The following is a 20602-nucleotide window of genomic DNA, read 5'->3' as shown; positions in this document are numbered from 1 at the left end:
TTGTGCTCTCTCCCAGAAGAGAAAAGCTGGATTGTACTGACATAACTCATAGAGGCTGAGGCTCATTTGAAATCCTTCAAACTAAAGGGGCTTATGTCATCTGAAGGTTACTTGGTCCAGTAGTTGCCACCTTAAAGATATTTCCATACAGCACAGGAGAGAAAAGATTTAAGTAATCTCTCATTAAATAACTTCGGTAATTTTTAATTAGTGTATTTAAAGAAAAAAAGAAGCCAGTGTTTGAAAGCTTCTGTGTAACAAGCAAAGCTTTAAGGAAATTAATCAGCAGAGCACAGCCATTTGCTAACATTTGTAGTCCAGTAACTGGTATGACCTTAGTTTTCAGGAATACCATCCTACTGTTCTGAAAACATTCTGTGACGTAACATATGCAACTGCACTACCATCACTGTCCGTATTCATCTATTGCTTTGAAAGCTGTAGAAACAAAGGACTTTTTTTAAACATGATTAACTGAAAATACAGCTTTTAATATTGTAGTGTGGTTTAAAAAAAAAAAAAAAAAAAAAAGCCTAGGTAGTGTTTTGTGTACTCTGTTTGTTTAACTTCACATTTTCAGTGTTGCTGTGCTTTTTTTTTTTTTTTAGCGCAAGAATTTGAAATAGCTTTGACAGACATTTAGTGGAATAAATCTGAAACTTAGAGCTGTACAGCTGATAGTGTGTTTCTGCAAGTTAATACATAACTGTTGTAAAGCAGGATAGAAAACTAGAAGCTTCAATAACAGCTGTCAGAGAGTTCAGAGTTTCTCTCTGATCCTCAGAATATTTTTTTCAGTCAAGTAGTAAGATAAAGCAAACAAGTGTATTCTTATGTTGCTTCTATATGGAGCAGTTTTTCAGCATTTTACATATGGAGAATACAGTTTCCTTGTGGTTATTGAATGTGCAACTGAAATTTTAAAAGAAATTTTTACAGAAGTGCTTTTTAAAACAAACAAAAGTTAACCTCCAGATCCAGAAGTCACTGCCCTCCTGCTGTGTGTAAGACATAAAATTGACCATTTTCGTGGAGGGAAAGATGTTCACATGCAGTATACATCAAGACTTGTTGAAAAAGATCTTCTATTTTTTTCACAAGTATAGAAAACTGTAGCAGTCTTTAGGGTTTCTCTATATTTTATGTGCTTTAGTAGGGTCAAACTTTAAAGTAAACTATCCAGCAGCTTAAAGGTAGGGTGCTTGTCAGATTTTAGGTATGAGGAAAACAACGATAGAAGGTGTTTGAAGACTGATGTGACACTCTGGAATTCAGCTATTTATCACATGACATATCTCTAGTGTGATATTTTAAGAGTTTAATGCCCTGCTACAGAATAAATATATGTATCTATCTCGAAAGAGAAAAATTTGTATGAGATTGTAATTGTAAACTTCATTTGAAATTAGGCATATGTCTTGAGTTCTAAGAAAGAGCAAATTTTTTCTCATTTTGTAGAAGTACTTTATTTATGCACATGTATATATGTATATACACATGTATATATATCTATGCACACAATATCATACAGACATATAAATCAAATTTTTAATTAAAATTTCTGTCTTTCTTCAATAGATTGAACAAATGAGAACAGAACTACTTCAGGAAAGAGCTACAAAGCAAGATTTGGAATGTGACAAGATTTCTCTGGAAAGACAGGTAAATGCAGCTATCATACGATTGTATTAACGAGATAATAGTCCAGGTGACTCTTTATTGGGAAATTCTAGTAAGTCTTTAAGGAATTCAGTATTCAGTAGCTAGCTCTATCCCACCAGAATGCACTGCTGGAAGTTTGTGTTACTAAAAACAGGTTATGAACTATGAGCATCTTAATGTTGATACTCAGAAGAAAATACTATGATATTATAATATACTGTAATTCTTATATTCTAATCAAGTAAATCCTTTGACTGCTTTTGGAGGAGCTTTCCTTCAAAGTCTTCGACTGTACTAAAGGAACACTGTTGATCATTGTTTTAAGCAATTACAACTGTGAGTACTTTTAAAGATACTCTTAAAGGTATCTTTTTAAAGGTACTCTTAAAGACAAGAGCTAACAAGTGAAAAAGTAACATCTTCAAGAAAAGATACAGATTTGACAAGAAACTTCTGCTCTTTGTCTGGGAGGGAATACAGTTCATATGTTTCAATGGCTGTGACAGAAAGTATATTAACATTATTTTCTAGCTTTTAGCAGTGTGTTTAGTCTGCAGCTCAGCAGTCTTCAGAAGGAAGATACTCATAGCCCCTGCTGAAATAGAGAGGAAAGATATCTTCATAGTCTTACAGACAGTCTCAAGAACAGAATACAGACTGTAATGGGGATTTAGAGAATATGTTTATATGAGATGCCAAACCTGGTGGTTTTAGTTCTGTGAAAGTTAATGCTTTTTTGATTAATTGTATGAGAAGAAAGAATGCCACCTAGTGGTATACTTCATGTATCCAATTTATATTGTCCTAAGGTTGTTTTTGTTAATATGGGCATGTAAATCATGTGTGTCCAAATATAGAACAAGGACTTAAGGAGTCGAATCCTTCACCTGGAAGGTTCTTATCGATCAAGTAAAGAAGGACTTGTTGCTCAAATGGAAGCAAGGATCACGGAGCTAGAAGAACGACTTGAAAACGAGGAGAGGTAAAGCTAGTTATGCTAAGATTAAAACAGATGTGTTTATATATGTCCTCTTGCTTATATTGAATATCTAATATAACAACTTGTTTTTTTATTATTTTCTTTCACAAGCACTGATTAAAGTACTTGCTGTTATATGTAAGTGTTGCAGGTTTGATTTTGAACAAAATCATATAGGAAATTGCCTTATGTGTTTAAAACTGAGCACAATGCTAACATAGTTACATATGTCATTGTTTTAGCAATGTCTAATATCAGTAACAGGCTTAGAAATACTAGCTGTAGTTGAACATTGCAATTTTCATGTTCTCTTCATTGTTTAAGCTTGAAGGAAACTTTATATAAATATAAAAAAAAGCAGTTACAAGTATTTATTTAACTCTAAAATATTGCTATGGAATTCCCTTTCTTACAGGCTTGTCCTATGTTTGTTTTTCCAGGGATAGGGCTAATTTCCAACTAAGTAACCGCAGACTTGAGAGAAAAGTGAAGGAGTTAATGTTGCAAGTAGATGATGAACATCTCTCATTGACTGACCAGAAGGATCAGGTAGAGGAAAAAACTAATGTACTATTATGTAGTATTATTATCAAATATTTACATGAATCATCACATGTATGAAACATTTCTAAGGAATGTAAGTAGGTACTAATTACTTGGTTCTTCATGAAGTCCCATTTAATGAGATTTGCCGTTCCCATTGTCATCATGTTCCTTTCTTTGATAGTAAATTAGTATCAGTTTCTAAACTTAAGCAAATGAAACACTCGTAGCAGCAATGCTGTGATTACAAAATAAAGCAAATAGTAGTCAGAATATGATCTATATATGATATAATACACCAAGAATAGCATATTCTATCTTGTAAAATTTTATTTGAAGAAGCTACTTATTGTTAAGGCAGGTGTTAAGCATATATTGATATTCTCATAGCAATGTATTCTGTGCCATTTTTGTGGTCTTCATTGATTCCTTGCTTAAAACATGTTTTATTTCAGTACGTGGGTCAATTAGTGCCTAAAGAGTAAACAGTGACTTTAAAAATTCAGACGTCTATCATAGGAACAAATTCTTTTGGGTTAAGCAAAAAAAAAAAACAAATGTGTTTTATAGTATCTGTCAGGTAAAGTTGCTTAGCATCGTGCTGTCTTACTCTATCAAAGGTATGTTGTTTGTTTGTTTTCCTTAAAAAAAATTATCTTCTCTTTTGTCAAAGTTTAATGCTAGCTTTTGAATATTTGTGAAGCATAGTATTACAGTGTCATTACGCTGGCAAAGTTGTGTCTTTATTCTCCCTCTCATAGATGCTGGAAGAATAAAGTTCCTTTATTAAAATAGTCCTCTAATCAGCTGACATGTAAATATTTCAGTTGAGTTTGCGTTTGAAAGCAATGAAGCGTCAAGTTGAAGAAGCAGAGGAAGAAATAGACAGACTGGAAAGTGCTAAAAAGAAACTTCAGAGAGACCTAGAAGAGCAACTAGATATGAATGAACAATTGCAAGGACAGCTTAATGCTGCAAAAAAGGAATTGAGGTAGGATAATGTGTCAGACCTTACAATTATGTGTCACTTGCCACTCAGTGTTGATTACTTGCTCCGTTAGTCCCTCAGTTGGAGGCTTCCTGTAATAAACCTGAAGTTTTGTCATAAGTATTTGAGAGGCAGAGCTGTGAAACTCTTCATCGTTTTCTTCCTCTTTAGATTTTCTTTATCATTTTCTTCAATGCTCTAGGTGCCCAAGTCTATTTTCTATCTAGTGAATAATCACTGAAGCAGGGGATGAAAAATGAAAAGGAGTAGTAGAGCTTGGCACACATGTAATTTGTAGTGATTAAATTTTCTATTTTTCTAAATATTCTTATGACTGAAACAGCTATCCTGTGTTTAGTTTTCCTCCAACATCACTGAATATTTCAGTGTCAAAGTCCTCATTCTCTTGCATGTTTCTTTTATGTAAGCTGTAGTCTATGATAAACTTCTACTATAAGAGCATGGATATCTGACATTCTTAAAAAGTGCAAATGCTATTTATATTACAAGCTTTGCAAAAATATTCTCTATACTAATGTGCAGTGTTAATCATACAAGTGTGTGTGTTTTTGTTTCAGTAGACGAAAGAAGTCACCAAGTAAAGTGCTGACTGATTTTGATGATGATGATGACGATGACGAGTTCAGCACGGATGGCGATAGTCTCTGTGAAGCACCTTCAGGAAATAACTTTTCAAAAGATAGTGACACAATAATGTAAAATAAGTATTGGCTCTGTGTTTCCTTGAAAGTACTGGAAGAGTAACTTAAACTATCAAAAACCTGGATATTTTAGAAGCCAAATACCATAAAGGGATGTAAGATCTGGGAATTTGATGTTTCCATCCATACTGTGCCATTTTCTTATTTAGATATCTTCTGTTTATTATAGAAAAGAGAACTGTGTTGTAAAACGGCTATAAAACATGGTTATATATAACTGCTACTGAAAACACAGGGATAACATTTCGCCTTGGAATTGTGATTTTGTTAAAATTCTGTTTAAGTAAAGAGCCATTTGAAAGTAATTCAAGTTCAGTTTGTAGTTAATAAAGCTTTTTCACTAAAATTAAGGAAGACACAGATGATTATTTAATAATTGTAAGTACAGATTAATGATATATAGATTGTAAATATTTTAAAAATCTGATCTTTTATTGACTACTTTAGTACTATTTTGTAAAGTTTTAAGTATTATAAAAATCAGTTTCATATGTAGAATATCTAAATTTATACTAAATATTATACTTGGGTTTTAACTAAAATAAAATACTTTTTTTTGCATTACAGAGCAGATTCACACTTCCTGAGCCAGAAAGTACATTCCGATTTTGAAAACAGTTCCAAGTTTTATTATATGTTGTTTAAGATGAAATGTAAATACTGCCTGTTGACTTTAAAGGGACCATCACATCTGCATGATGAGTGAGGCTTGCCCACAACTTTCTTGCAAATTTTGGTTGGGAAGCTTTGTCTTTGTAGGAGGTAAGGATGAAAATTAAATTAGAGATTACTTAGCATCTTCATTTCCTGAAGTGGACTCCAAACTGCCAGGCACAGCGCTGTAGGCCTGCTCGTTTGAGGGCACTTGGACAAGCTCTTCTTAAAGTCTTTGAGGAGTCCTGCTTGTTCCAGTAAAATTAGTTTATGGATTAAGTACATGCTTAAATCTGTATATTGTTTGATCCCAGAAAGTTTTGCACCTGGCAGGACATTGTGCCCTTGAAACAAAAGCATGTGATCTAATTATTCTAACCTGTTCTTGAGTATCTATTTGGGATGTGCTGCAGTGTATGGTCGTGTATGCATATGTTAGCATTTCAGATTAGAGAAGTATCTGCATTTTGAGAAATTCATCTGTTAGACAAACTTTGTGGGAAATTAAACAAACAAACAAACATGCAAATTCTATTTTAAAAGCATTTTCCATTTTATTACTAAAAATATTTTTGTTGTTTAGATTACACAGAGCAGTTTATCACTTTTGCAAATCTAGAATTTCAAGGAAAGGCGCTACTGTATAATTTTGTTAACAAACTATAGCTAACTCCTCTGTGATTATTAGTAGTTGTCCCCATTATATATAGCTGAGTACATCTTCATTGAATGGACCACGTACTACGTACTGTAAAAATACTTTAACCTGGAGCTGCTGGGGAGCTTCCATTACTCACATGACACCAGAAGCTGATAGGCTTGGTTAAGGCAAAAGTCCTGACAATGGAGTATCCATTTTCAAGATTATATGACATGAAACTCCTGCCTTGCAGATCACAAATATATTCACACACAGCACATCATTATACATTATAATACATAGCACTCTGTTGTCTTCAACTTGACGTTGATGGTTTCAGAACATGGGAAATAGTATGAACTGCATAGTTGTAACATTCTGTGCCTGAATCTTGTACATCTTTTCAGATAGTTTCGGATTTACATCGTATAATTTCTTTTTGCAGTACCAGTTTCACTGTTTTGTCAACACAGAAACAGCCCATGCTCTAGGAAGATCTGCACTATGCTGTACTATCATCTTACCTGTTCTGACTTATTTTTTGTTTCATTTGCGTGTTTGTATAGGCTTAATTTTAAACAACTGATTCCAATTTTCTGTTCTGCACCTGCACTCTGTCATGATGTATGTAAATAATTATTATTTCAAACCACTGGGAGAAAATCACTTAATATTGCAGCTACCTCCAGTTACACTAAACTGTAAATGTTAAAAATAAACATTTAAATCTTACAGTTATACTTTGCATTTAGATTGATGTGAGAATTGAACTTCGTATGGAATATGCGTATGTTTAGAATAGAACCAGAAAATAATTATCTGGGAAATAATCATGCTGTAGAAGGGTTTCTGTATTTTCTTCTCTTTGGAGAGCTACTTTCTTTCTAACTTGGTAGGCAGATGGAATATCTGGAAGACGTCTTTTTTTTTTTTTTTTTTTTTTAACTTCAAATAAATTGGGAGAATGATGCATTGTTAAGGGACTGCTAGTAAGAGAGATCCTGGCTGTTAGGCCCTTGTCCCTCCCTGCCATATCATAATCATCATAACTGTCCTTAACTGTTTTTTTTTTTTCCTTCTTTAGACTTGGAAATGTCATTTTCTCTTGGAAGTTCTCAAATAATATAACTAGATACTGAAAAGGCATTTCAAGTCATTCACAAAACAATCTGACATGATTAAGCTCTCAGAATTGGATCACATTGGTAATTTTGGCAAGTTTGTTTACATTTCTTTTTCAAGAAAGTCACTGTATAATGTTTTAGAAGTAAAACTTTGACACCTTAGTTCTTAAAACAACTTTTTCTTGTCACGTTATTAGTAAAATGCAACTACTGATATCCATTCAGTGACACACATTTTGTGAATGGTAAGTATTTTAGCCATGATGGTAGGGTATAGATCTTGTTTGCTACAAAAAGCACTGGTAGTAGTTTAAGGAAGTCTTAGTTTAAAGAAGTTTAGTTCATCTCATGGCTGTTTTTGATCAAAACTCATCTTAAATCAGAGTTAAGTTTAGAAAACTTTGACTAGGATTTGCATATAGTTTTTAAATGTACCTCTGAATTTTGCAGGAAGCGAGGCTCTTGGACTGTAAAAGCCATAGGAAAATATGTGAAGAAGTGTGGATTAGAAACAATCAGTTTCAATATTTTTACAAACATCAGAGTTTTTGGTGTATTGGAAAAACACCTGTAGAGACCTTCCATTTTTTTTTGATACCATAAAATCTTAGAAACACACAGACATAAGCCCCATCACTTTTGATACAAGTCATTACCTGATTCCTGGTACAGTGGATTCTTCTGTTTAAGTATCTTTGATGAACATTTTGTCCTCTCTGGAATTAATGGCCTTTAAAACCCTACTGAGATTTTGATCATTTGTATATTGTGATAGAAAACTTGTGTAAAAATGTTTCCTCCCATTGAAATTCTCCTCTATCTAAATATTTGTGTTGCACTCTGACAGAGCCTCTTGCTTTTCTAGACCTGCTTCTGTAGACAGGAGAATACAAGTTAACTTGTACAAGAGTGTTTTGATGTTTTAAATCAATAACATTTAACAAATGCTGCAGGATTCTTCAATGGCAATTACCATGCAATGTGGAACATAAATATAAAAGCAAACAAATGAGCAAAATCCTTCTGTCCTACACAAACTCTTCACACACTGTCCAAATAATAAATCGAGGATATTCTTCATGATTTTAATGCCCTTGACTTTGGAAGGTATTGTTTTCATAAAACCATTAAGGTTTTTCAGAGATTATCTCCCTTTTACTTGCAAATAAGAAGAAAAGGACATTGTCTTCTTGTTGTCTCCCATACTGCTTCCCTATGCCTCACTTGAGGAAATGCTGTACAAAAAGCTATACAAATGCTTTCTTGCATCAACACTGTTGGTTACTTTTTATTGTTCAGTCACTAGGCAGAATTTTGTCCCCCTCAGTTTATTTTCCTGGTGATGAGAATATTGCTTTGTGATTAACCTGCCAATTTCTCTGATTTATACTTGTCGGTTTCAATTTCCTTTTGCCTAGTTAATGAGTTAAATAATCTGTTCTTATTTATAACTGATTTTCTAAACTATTTCTTGTGCATTCTTCATTTTTACAGCCCAGCTGTATACTTTGCTGAGTGAGCTACACAGTGCAATAGCTCCAGCTTTTTGGTCTTTTCTGCATCACACAGCATATTTCAGAAATTTAATTTTGATGCTTATTGGAGCTTCCGATCCTGTGAGTGAATCTATGTGTTTCAGCTGCTTAATTTCTACCAACTGCAGTTATCAAGTAACACTGCAAAACATTCAAAAGCTTTGCTGAAAGAGCAGCATTCCATAAAAATTATCAGAGTTTATAACGCAATTTGTTCTTGTTTGCATAAGGGGCTGATTAGGTGTATTCTTAACCTAGTGACCCTACTGTGTTATACTGGGGGAAATCTGACTATTTCAACTTACTCCTGTTATCAAGAAGATGATACAGAGATAAATAGACATGTTTTTAGTAGTATGTGGTTTTTTTTCTTAAAATTTTAAGAAAAGAAGCACTTAGGAGAATAGAGGGAGTAAAATTCTACAGAAAAGTTCAGGAGTAGTAGTAAATTGGACTTGCCTACCTCCATAGAAGTGTGACAGCTGTTTTCAAGTTAGCAAGTGATTACCAGTGAACCTCCTGTGAGGTCAACAGAGATCGTATGCTTTGTGTAAAAGGAAACATCCAATCTTTTCTCTACTTACAACAACAATTTGCTGTTTCATTCAGATTCTGAAGGTTCATGCCATTAGCAGAAAAACAGACAAGAAAAAAAAAAAAAAGAGTTAAATTCCAAGCACAGGTGGATGATGAAAATTTAAGCTCTCCAAGTTGCCAGTGGGAAACTGTAAGAACATTTCTGTGTGAGCACAGAGAAGGGTCTCAGTACAGGTAACGAGTTTTTTTCCATACTTTCTGTCTATTACTGTTTCTTCAACAGAATAAGCTTTTTGAGCAATGATTTATACATTTGAAAACTATGCTCATTACTATCAAGAAGTTACTTCACGTGTTAACGTGCATTCTGGTTAGGATGAAACCTACCAACAGTATAATGTAAAGCAAGGGATAAAATGTAGAAGGAAGATCATTGCAGGATCCAGTTCTGGTCTGTTGTATTTTACTGTTCAGCCATCCCTCTTAAAGCCCAATACTGAAAATCACCTAAGCCATCTTAAGCACACAGATACCTAAATGCATATGGCTGTGCAGTGCAGGTAATTTTGTTTTGCAGAAAAATCTTAAGCTCCTTCAAACGTTGAAATACTCAAAATGCCTGCCAGTATTGCTTAATTTGTATGCCTCTCTTTGTCTCCTATCCTTCTTCCAGAAAGAAATAGTGTAATTCTTTGCTTTCTCTTAACTTTGGCTTTTGTTTGAAGATGTGATTACTGCTGTGTTCTTCTGGGAAAGATAAAGAAGGTGTTGCCACTCTTGGAAGTGGAAACAGAGAGGAAACTGTTGGGATTGAGCCCTGCAAAACTGTTTATATCAGAAATGAATGTTACTTTTTTCTAAAAAGCAGTTCCACTCCATCCATGTGAGAGTTGAGCTGTTGAGTGAAAGGTCACTTTTCTAGAGCTAACTATTCTCAGCAGCCTTTTTTTTAGGGGGGTGGGGTGGGCTGGGATGGGGAGAGGTAAGAACTTAAAGGAAAAAGGACTCTCTGAATGTACACATTTGTGACTGGAGTGCAAGAGCAAAAGCATACACGTGCACTGAAGGCAGAGGGTTTGGCATACATTTCTGCAAGTGCAGAGTCAGTTCATTATCAGTTCATTGGGCCCCTGTTTGAAACTATAATTCCGTCTACTTAAAATGGATAAAAGAAATCAAGTGGCTATTGTCATACTGGTTACTGTAAGTCCTTCCTAGTAAAGAGCACCTTCACCAGAGTTCAGGCATTTTCTTGGATACTGTGTGTGTAAAAGCGCTTTTTGATGCAAAGACGTGACACTTATCTTAATTCATCTTTTAAACGTTTATCAAAAGAAATGCAGAACCATCTAGAAAATACAGAGTGCCCAGCAGTTGAAAGTGAAGCTCTAAAAGCCAGAAGCATTCTGACTTCTAATCCTTTGAGCTGCTGGTTCACTGTTTGACCTCATGTCTCTGTCAACATGCCTAGAAAATGAAGCACAACACTAGACTTCACTGAGGACTTCTTAGTGTGTCTGTTTTGAAGCTTTCCAGAGAAAAATATTAGGAAATAAAGCCAAGAATCTTATTTTTCACAGAAATTGATTTTTTCAGCATATCTGCTTGCTGTGCTGTGTTTCACCCTTTGCTCTGCAGACTCCTATACTGGAACGTCTTGCAAGCGTGGTGGAGCTGTCTTATCTGTCACACACCTGAGATTGAAGGTCTTTTTGTGCTGGCTGTGCAAGACTCTTTGGAGTGCCTTTGCTGCAGAGGTACAGTCATAAATCTTGATTTCCTTGCTTTAAGGGCAGTTCAAAGTTTGTTTTTCTTTAAACAATAATAAAGTGGTTCACTGTGTTTCAGGCAAAACAGTTATGAAAAGTGGGAATGAAAAAATAAATCTGATAGAACTATGTAAAAAAACTACTGTAACATCAGCCAACAAAGCAAGGAAACTTCCTGAATCAAGCTATGTTTACTTCAAATACAGCTTACTCTGGCTTGTCATTTCAGTACACATTGTGTGCTAGCCAGCTATTTTAAAGATAAGATCAGATCCACAATTCGGATCAAACTGTCTCTCCCAACTGTGAACTTCTTAAGCATTGCAAAGAGTCATATGGAAGACCATAGTCTGTGTAGTGAGTGCTGTGTCAGTGTTTAAGGATAAGTATTTGTCAGGATGAACATGGGCAGTCGGAGCCAAAAAACGATGATATGAGTAAGGAGTGACTGAACTGAAGGGATATTTCTCTATGGTAAGAGAGGTTTTATGAAAGTCAGGTAAAAAGACATGATCAACATTTTAATTGCAACTCCATACATTCCATTTGAAAATTCAAGTAATGTATTTATGTTAACTGAAAATGAATTGCAAACAGAACAAAAAATTGATTTTCTCTGCAAACTTAAAACCTATTCTCAAATTCCTTTATCAAAACAGAAAGCAAGGCTGCATTTTCGCTCTTCACTGGGCTGTGGTTAGCCAATGTGTCAAAATCCATAAACTTATTTGCTATAACTTGAGCTGGCTCTGCCCTGTGCCCTGGTTTCAGCCCAAATGGGGTTAATAGTGCACCAATGTTGGGCTGGTGCTGAGAGGCCAGGTAGGGCCATGCCTGGCTTAGCTTTTGCCTGCAAGTAAAGTGAAGACGCAGGCCATGTCTGCATGCTGGTAGTTAAGGCTGTGTTCTGGTGCACAGTGGGAGTGACTTTAAGAACCCATCATTCATTGTATTTGAGGATGATAATGAGCTTTTTCTACTAATGGAACTGCCACTTACAAAGCCTGTTGTTGCAATATGTCTGTATTCACCTGGAGGGGTTTTACTGCAAGGCTTTACAGTGCCCTTGTCAGGATGGCAGATGCTTGTGACACAAGCCTCGGGAGCTTGTATGTGAACTGCAGCTTCTATAGGTGTCAATGTGCCATCAAATGAATGACATTAGCAGTTGTATCTAAAGGATAATGTAGGTGCAGGAGGAAAGTGAGCACCAGTGAGGCAAGGAGTCTGCTTAGATTTGTTCTGAACAGTGTCAAGCCTACCAAGCAGGATAAATAACTCCTGGAAAGAGTAGGTCTCTACGCTGAACAGTTAAATAGACTTCTATCTCCTAAGCCTGCCAAGCTTAGAATATCAGATTGATTCCACAAACTTGTATACAAGTCTTGTAATTTTAGCTTCTCAAGATTGTAAGGATATCTGCCAGCCACGGGACCTATGGGTGATACCTACTGTACAAACAGCAGTTGCACTTTCCCAAAGCATACAGGCAGTGATGTGCTGCTGATACAACTGGCGCTTGGCTGTTACTGCAGGGCAGCAGTCAGGCCCTTTGAGAACACTGCAACAGTACAGGGAGTGATAAAAGAACATTGTGTTTTAACTCTGATTGGCACTGTATCTTTTCAGTGCAGTTCATCTCATTACATTTATAACTTCTACAAATTTAGAAATAATATGGAGGGGAAAAGAGAAATTGGTACCAATTAACTTTGTTGCTACTTTCTCTGAAACCCTGTGCTGAGCAAAAATAGGCATTTCTGCTCTTGAGAAAAATGAAACAAAACACCACAAAATGGGGAAAGCTTTGATGCAAGTTTTCTAGGTGGAGAAGGACTTTTATTTCCAAGGGAAACTTCTGAAAATCTTAAACGTGGAAACTGCAATCAGGATTGCAAGGTACATCAGGTAAGTGTTTCTCATCCTCAAGGTAAAGCGAAGGAGCCATAAACCTCAGGGCGCAGGAAGCCGTGCCGGGGCGAGTGCGGCAGTGTGCCCCGTAGGTGGCAGCAGAGAGCAGAAGGCAGCTCCTTACGGGCTGTGCCCTGCCTTTGTCCCAGGGGTCCTCGCAGTTTGGATCCCGGTTTGCAGGATCATACATCATTTTAATACATCATTAATTGTGTTTAGTCACATAATGCCTTTTGTACCTAGATGTGGCTGTACCTACCTGTGACTGTAATTATTTGCCACAGTGCAGGGTTTTGTTGCAACGAATCTCACAATTGGATCTGCGAAGCTGGGGACTGCTGCCTGTGGCAGTTGCAAATTGCCCTGTGGCAGGCACTGCTTTCATTTTTTGTTGCTGGCATCCTTCAGTATGATGAGAGTGGTAAAATTCATCCCTTAACAGTGCTAAGCAGCCAGGACTCCTGCTGCGGCTGGCATTGCAGCTGACGTATTGCATCCGTTCTGCTGACTTGTTGACTTGTGCTAATTATGGTCTAATAGTACACCTTTTGCTTGCTTTCCCAGCAAGCAACTGGTTTGGAGCCAATTGTGATACTCCATCTAAAAAGGGAGATCATTTATAAGCCAACCTGAGAGGTCTTGAGAAGCTAAAGTATATCTTGAAGCTTGGTAAACTTGAGGTTGAGCTCCAGCACAGGCTTCTTGAAAAATGGGCAAAATTACTTAATCCTCTTGGTGTATGAATTGTCCAACAATGAAGCACAGTACAGAATAAAGCCAGATTGCTATTCTGAGAAGTATTTTCTACAGAAAGTGATCTGTTGCTCAAGAAAGATCCTTTTCAGTATAAAACTACAGTCAAAATAGTATTTAAGAAATTGAAGTGAATCAAGTAACTAATGTTCACTACTCCGTATAATAATGAGTTGTGATGCACTTTGTAAAAGTGCTGCTGCTGTAAGAAGTACTCAGAGGTTCTATTGCATTACCAGAACAGATCCGTAAAAACCTGGTGATGATCCTGGGTTTGGGGAAATTAATTTGAAGAAGAACTGGAAAAAATACTGAACTTGTTTTGAAGTTTATGTTATGTGGTAAAGGACAGAAAGAGCATTGATCAGCATCTGCTCTTTTCGTTGTCTTGTAATCCTGTGACAAGGAGATGATCACCAAAATGGAGCGAGGAGGATCAACACATGTACTTTTTTAGAACATGATTAGAGTTTGTAACTCACTGGTTATGACAGTTTAGCATGAGAGAGATGTTTCATAACTGTTAAGAATACTCATTATTCATGAAAATCTGTCGGCAGAGTTTAACTAAACCTATTGTTCAGGAAGTAAGCCAGTCTTTAATGATTAGGGATCCAGGGAGATACTTAGAGGGAGTGGGAGGATAATTAATGTCTGTCTCTGGTGGAATTCTTCTACCTCTCTCCAAAGCAGGAAATCCTGGCCAGTGACAAACAAGGTAGACAGCAACTCTGATATAGTGTTGGCATCTGTTATGCCCTGCATAAGAGCAAGTGATGGTCTGGGAAGCAAAATGAGGTAGCAGCTGTGGCTGGACTATAACATGAGAGAGAGAATTTCTCAGACACCAAGTTGTCTTTTGCTTCAACACTTAAAGGTATTCTCAAAGAAATGATTTCCAACATCCTTTCAGATCTGATCTCTTTCCACCTATTTTCAGGCACTGACCAAGAAAAGCGTCAGCAGGGTAAGAAAAGTAGAAATGTGTGTTTGAACATTTCTAAGAGGACTGAACTGTACGCACTGTGTTGTGGTTTTTCTCAGAAGTTCAACCCCCCTTTCTTTTGTTTGTTTGTTTTTTTTAATCTGACATGACTCAATCTTAGCATCTCTCCATTTCATGGAAACTAATGAATTTTGAGCAGTTGCAATTTCAGTCTACCTAAGAATGTCTTCACTTTTCCAAAATTCACATGGGATAGTTATGAACTGTGGTGAATTGTGTGATTTTATTTACTGGGTGCCCACATTAGACATATCATCAGGAATTAGCCATGTCAACAGTCATGTTTTGTAGGCTAACAAGACCATAATTTCTACTTGAGCAGATTCCCTCGATTTGTATTCATAGAATCATAGAATCCTTAGAGTTGGAAGGGACCTCTGAGGGCCACATCCAATTCAACTCCCCTGCAATGAATAGGGACACCACGGCTAGATCAGGTTGTCCAGGGCCTTGTCCAGCCTTGCCTTCAAAGCCTCCAGAGATGGGGCATCAATAACAACACTAGGTAAGCTGTTTCCAGTGCCTCACCACCCTCACTGTAAAAGATTTTTTCCTTATACTTAACCTAAATCTCCCCTCCCTGAGCTTGAAGCCATTTCCTCTTGTTCTATGGTATGTCCCCTTCTTTCCTGTAGCTCCCCTTTAGATACTGCTATCGGGTCACCTTATCGCCTTCTCCAGGCTGCGCAGCCCCAGCTTTCTCAGCCTGTCCTCACAGGAGAAGTGTTCCATTCCGTGGATATTTTTTGTGGCACTTCTCTGGAAGTGTTCCAACAGTTCCACATCTCACCTGTACTGGGGAGACACCACATTTGAACGCAGTATTCCAGGTGAGGCCTCACCAGTGCAGAGCAGAAAGGCAGGATCACCTCCCTTGCCCTGCTGTCCACACTTCTGATGCAGCCCAAGATATGGTTGGCTTTCTGGGCTGTGAATGCACATTGCTGGCTCATGTCAAGCTTGCCACTTGAATTTGTTGAACCCCATGAGTTTCACCTGGGCCCACTGCTCAAGCCTGTCAAGGTCCGTCTGTATTACCAAGCTCTGTACAAAATCATGCTATTCTTGTTCAAGAGAAACCTCAGAATTGCCACAAAGATAAAAATTCATCTTTTTTTGAAGATTATATATTAATATGATCAGATGGTTTTGACCAGAAAAGACAGCTAAAAATTCAGCCACAGCTTTTATAAGCATCTGGACTATATGTGGCTACAGAAACACTGGAATTTCAAGTTTTATCTGCATGATGGAGTAAGTCAGTGCATTTTAACTTTTGTATTGCTGTGGCAAAGTTGTTGCTGGTAGCTAAATATGCTAACTTAAAGGTAGCTAAGGAATCTAACCTCTGTACAGCAGCTATTTCTGGGTACTATCAGACAAAGAGCAATCTAAATGGACTGAAAATTTTCCCGAGTATTTGAGGGGATGTATGGAAAATGCATTGTTTCCTTAAGGACAGAGGCAGAAGTACTTAGTTGGCATACAGTTCTGGAAGACATTTCAAACATTTTTATCTCCAGTGTTTAATTCTACAAAATCTTTCTATTTAAATATATTCATCAGAATATCAAATGTAGTAACACAGAAGAACTCAAAAATTCATAGAGATACTGTAACTCCAGTAATATGGGAAGTTGGAAATGTACCAAAATTCTTTCTTAAGAGCTTTTTAGCCTGTCTGCAGTCAGAATATTTTGATGTATTTTGTATTCCAATACATCAACAAAAGCACAGCATGTGTCATAAAATAGCTGGTTGATGAAGATTTCTGAAGTGTTTGCTACCCCTCTGAATTATTTACTAAAATAAACCAAGCTAGAAAGTGAATGGACACGAGATGTTTCCTATGTAGTGCATGCAATTACTGTATTAATATATTATAACCTCTGACCAACATCTGTAGAAATTACTGGGAATTTTGCTATTGATTTTAGAGGCTGGAGGATTGAGCCTTGGGTTCCTGTTAGTCATTTGTTGTAAGTTAGGATACAGAGATCTCCAAGGACAGAGTGATGGACTAACATGCTGTTTTCAGCAGAGTTCAATTCCCAGTGGCCCACAGGAAGACAAACTCCTTCTTCTCCTTCCTGCCATGATGTCTTGTGTCAGAGGAGATTATTGTCAGTCCCTCTGATCATTGCTAGCATTGTGGGTAAAAACCTGATTGATAGCTCTGGTAGAATTCATGATAACTAGCTCACCCAAACCCGGTCCTTTATGCATAAACATTATGCATCTCTTTCAGTAATGGCAACTTCTTTGTTCAGTGACCTGCAGCGGCAGTGAATCTTCAGGTTAATTATGAAAAGCAATATGATAGTTTCTTTGTACTATTTTAATTCTATTAACCCACATTAATATCCAGAGCACTTCCATTTGCTTCTTGGCTATTATCAGGCAAATACCAAAAGTAGGGCAATTGTCTCTTAGTAATAATTTGCACACCTTTCTATTCTCGCAGGGGAGAACCAGGCGTTCCAGGCTGGTCTGTCTTAAGCATTCATTTTTCTCCATACCCCTCATACCTCTGCTCTGTCTGCTAACATTGCATTGTTGCAGTTCCAAAGTCAACAAGATTAAATTGTACTAACTAAAATATGTTGTTGTATTTAAAAAAAAAAACACCTGTGTTAGACTGAGTTAATGGGAAAAGGACACTCCTTGCTGAAGCTGCATTCTTATTATAAATACAGCAGGCCTATACTATAGTTTTCCATGCTGAAATACTTATGCGGAAAACAAGCCTGCAACTGATAATGATGGGATTCTGCCTTAATAAACCTATAGACCAACTCAAGAAGGCCTGATAGAATTTTTGTGTTACTCAGTCCAGCCAGTCTGGAAGCTTGTGAAGTTTTCTGGAGGAATTCCAGAGGCAGGGATTTGCTCTATTAACATATAACAGATAAACTTGTTCAAAAAGCAATTTGGATAGAAGTGCAACAAAAGGAGCATGGTGAAGTTGTGAGAAAGGATAGCAGTTGAACATTTGTGGCAGTACAGTTAATGCTAACTCCTTTTTTTTTTTTTTTTAAGTTAAGTTGTGGAGAACTTGAAGACTTTCTCAGCAGAGATAGTTTGAAATCTCTTTACAGACACATGGTAGAAGTACTACAGAAAAGGCTCAGGCATCTGAAAAGAAATAGTAAGCGGAGCTTAGTGATGTAGAAGAGGAGAGGCCTTCCCTGGAGCCTGTGAAGAGTTTGTCATACTGTGGAGCTCTTTGCTGTGCAGTTTTCTCTGCATTTTTTTCAGCATTTCCCTTGGATACAAGTACTGATAAACTGTAGACCCATTTTTAAACATAGAAAAAGAAGGCTTTTTTTTTTTTTTTTTTGAGACTTCCTTCTAAATCTCCCAATTGGAATAAATTTACAGAGTAAATAAAAATTCAATAGAAATGAGTGGATCAATGAAACAAGCCAATGCAAAGGTCTTTTGATAGAGTCCTCACTATGCTTTATGCTTCCTGATAGGAATAGTTCCTCTGTGGGAGGAGTTTAATATCAGAATACAAGCTTTCTAAATTATAAGTGGTCTTGCAAACTGGTTAGCTTCCTCTTGTAGACAAGTTTGTATCATCCAAAAGCCACACATTTCTTTCAATTTCACGTTATCATCAAGCAGGCAGAATATCAGGAAATCCTGCTGTACAATTTCAAGATGTTACTGGTTTCACCTATTTCAAAGGCTGTCATATTTCTTGAAGGTGACTTCCAGGAATAGCACATATCTCCTTCTCTGTGATCAGGATCCGAACCATGCTCATTCTCAGCTGTACTGCTAACCGGATGAGACACCATGTGCAGCAGGAGGAAAAAAAATCTGGGCTGAAGAGGCCTGAAGGATGACATGGGAGAAATCTGAGGAGTGGCCATCCAGGATACAGGCTATGACCAAATGTGGAAGTGATTAAGTGGGTGAATCCATTTCCTTTCTAGGACTGGGATGCTTGTTAGAGGGGCATCCCCCTAAGTAATATTTATTCGCTGTGATTGAGCTGTTAGTAAGTGCCCTTACCTATTTAATCCTCCCTATACTCCCTCCTAATTATTTTACCTTAGTTAGGCCCAACAGTATCTTCTGCACTGATTATAACTTTACTTCTTTATTGATTATTTTAATGCCTTGGTGCAGAAGAGAGGAGACTGTTGATAAGATTCAAAAAATAATAATAAATCCTTACTCTTTAAATACAGATAGGTCCACTAGAATGTTTTTTTAGGAATGGAAGGAACAAAGCTTTCCTGTTGAAAGTCCCCTGATAGAGTCAGTACAATCTGATTCTATTTTTTTATGATTTAAAATACCTCCATTTCCAACCTTACTTTCCTTTTATATGACTTCTAATTAACTTTTTTCTTAATAGTATTAAGAAACAAAAGAAAATGAGATCTTCCACCAGTACTGCACAGATTTTATGTATAACTCTCTGTGCTGCCTATGGGTGTGTGCAATCAGTGTGCTGGGAGAGTCTTTAATGACTACTGAAGTTCTATGAGCAACATTCTGCGATGGAACATGGAAGAACAGGTCTTAAACCAGGTCTAAGATCAGACACAACTGAATGACCAAGAACTTTTGGTTCAGTTGCTCTGGACAAGTGCCTTTTTTTTTTTTTTTTTTTTTTTTTTTTTTTTTTTTTTTATATATATATATATATAAAAAATATTCCATCATACTCCTGATGGAATACCACCCTGAAGTTGGACTGAAATCCACTAGTTGTTATTCCAGTCTTCTATCATAAGATAGAACAGAATGTAGTTTTTACCCTTTTTCCTCATCTGTTTCATTCCTGTGGTGAAATTAAGGTAAAATCTTCCCCTTTGTGAGCTAGAATTGTCTAATGCTGTCACTCCTTGAAATTTGTCCATTTTTTCCTACAGAAGAACTTGTACTGAAGTTTATTTCTGCCTCTAAAATTTATTTGTTTCCTGCAAGAATAACAATATTTAAGTAATAGCCTTTTAGAAGAAATCTATCCTTTAGTATTATCTCCCAGGAGTGAAATATAATTTAAATGCAAGCACCTAGCAATATATCTGCTAATGGTGGGTGTGCCTGTTCTCTGCTCTCCTGCATACCAGTTAACCAGTTCAATTATATGGCCTGGACAAGTCACACCCCTTGATGAGCAATGCTGCTACTCCTGTGCTGCATTATTTTTAAATGACATTCATGTTGAACCATCCTTCTTGTGTGGCACGGACTGACTGAAACAAAGCCTATTGCCAAGGAAAGGATGATAGACCTAGAATTGCACATTGTTGTGGGCTGTGACCATATGCTGAACAGGAGATTTACATGAAGGAGGAAATGGTGAAGGTGAATCAAGGGGTGGTACAGTTTTTGCTGAATCAGAACTGGACTGATGCCTTATATGCTTCAACATAATGTGAGGTGATGCTATCTAGAGCCCTAAGAAGTGGTGATTGAAAAATGACAGAACTGTTCTCTTCCATTCATAGGCAGCCATGTATTCATGATTAACTTGCCTCAGTTTGTCTTTATACCTTTCATATCTGTTGTAACAGTTGATTTTAGTGAAGAACAAGCTTTTATTTTGATAAAATGAAGTCCATGGCTATAGCTGTGTAAATATTATGACTTACAGACATGCTCAGTCAAAACCCCTTCCACAATAAGCTGAGAATGTGTCCTTCTAGGGCTTTGCATCTTTCTTTAAAATCTTAACTATAATTTTTATTCTACTCTAAGTTGCATTTTAGCACTCTGAGACTGCAATTCTTAGCTGACTAGCTACTAGGCACAC

The 20602-nt window shown here is 36.7% G+C and overlaps 1 protein-coding gene and 1 long non-coding RNA gene across 6 annotated transcripts in view; both read left to right on the top strand.

The window, feature by feature from the left end:
* CGNL1 (cingulin like 1) overlaps positions 1 to 6926 on the top strand; it is a 52667-nt gene extending 45741 nt beyond the window's left edge. For 4 of the 5 annotated variants that reach the window (XM_042875794.1, XM_042875798.1, XM_042875797.1 and 1 more), the window contains exons 15-19: positions 1579 to 1662; positions 2520 to 2644; positions 3082 to 3190; positions 4012 to 4175; positions 4751 to 6926. In XM_042875794.1, the coding sequence (XP_042731728.1) occupies positions 1579 to 1662; positions 2520 to 2644; positions 3082 to 3190; positions 4012 to 4175; positions 4751 to 4892 (624 nt within the window). In that variant the 3' untranslated portion in view covers positions 4893 to 6926. The remainder of the gene's footprint in view (positions 1 to 1578; positions 1663 to 2519; positions 2645 to 3081; positions 3191 to 4011; positions 4176 to 4750) is intronic. The other variant, XM_042875799.1, reaches the window with a different exon arrangement.
* A 232-nt stretch (positions 6927 to 7158) lies between these two features.
* LOC122182706 lies at positions 7159 to 11127 on the top strand. The gene is made up of 4 exons (XR_006179941.1): positions 7159 to 7393; positions 8807 to 8928; positions 9457 to 9618; positions 11023 to 11127. It is a non-coding gene; the product is annotated as an uncharacterized LOC122182706 (long non-coding RNA).
* Positions 11128 to 20602: the final 9475 nt, after the last annotated feature.

Source organism: Lagopus leucura, unplaced genomic scaffold (assembly GCF_019238085.1).
Source record: "Lagopus leucura isolate 7727_CA_CO unplaced genomic scaffold, USGS_WTPT01 Super-Scaffold_100015, whole genome shotgun sequence".
NCBI lineage: Eukaryota > Metazoa > Chordata > Aves > Galliformes > Phasianidae > Lagopus > Lagopus leucura.
Note: the sequence above shows the minus strand (reverse complement) of the source record. Positions and strands in the feature narration are given on the sequence as shown.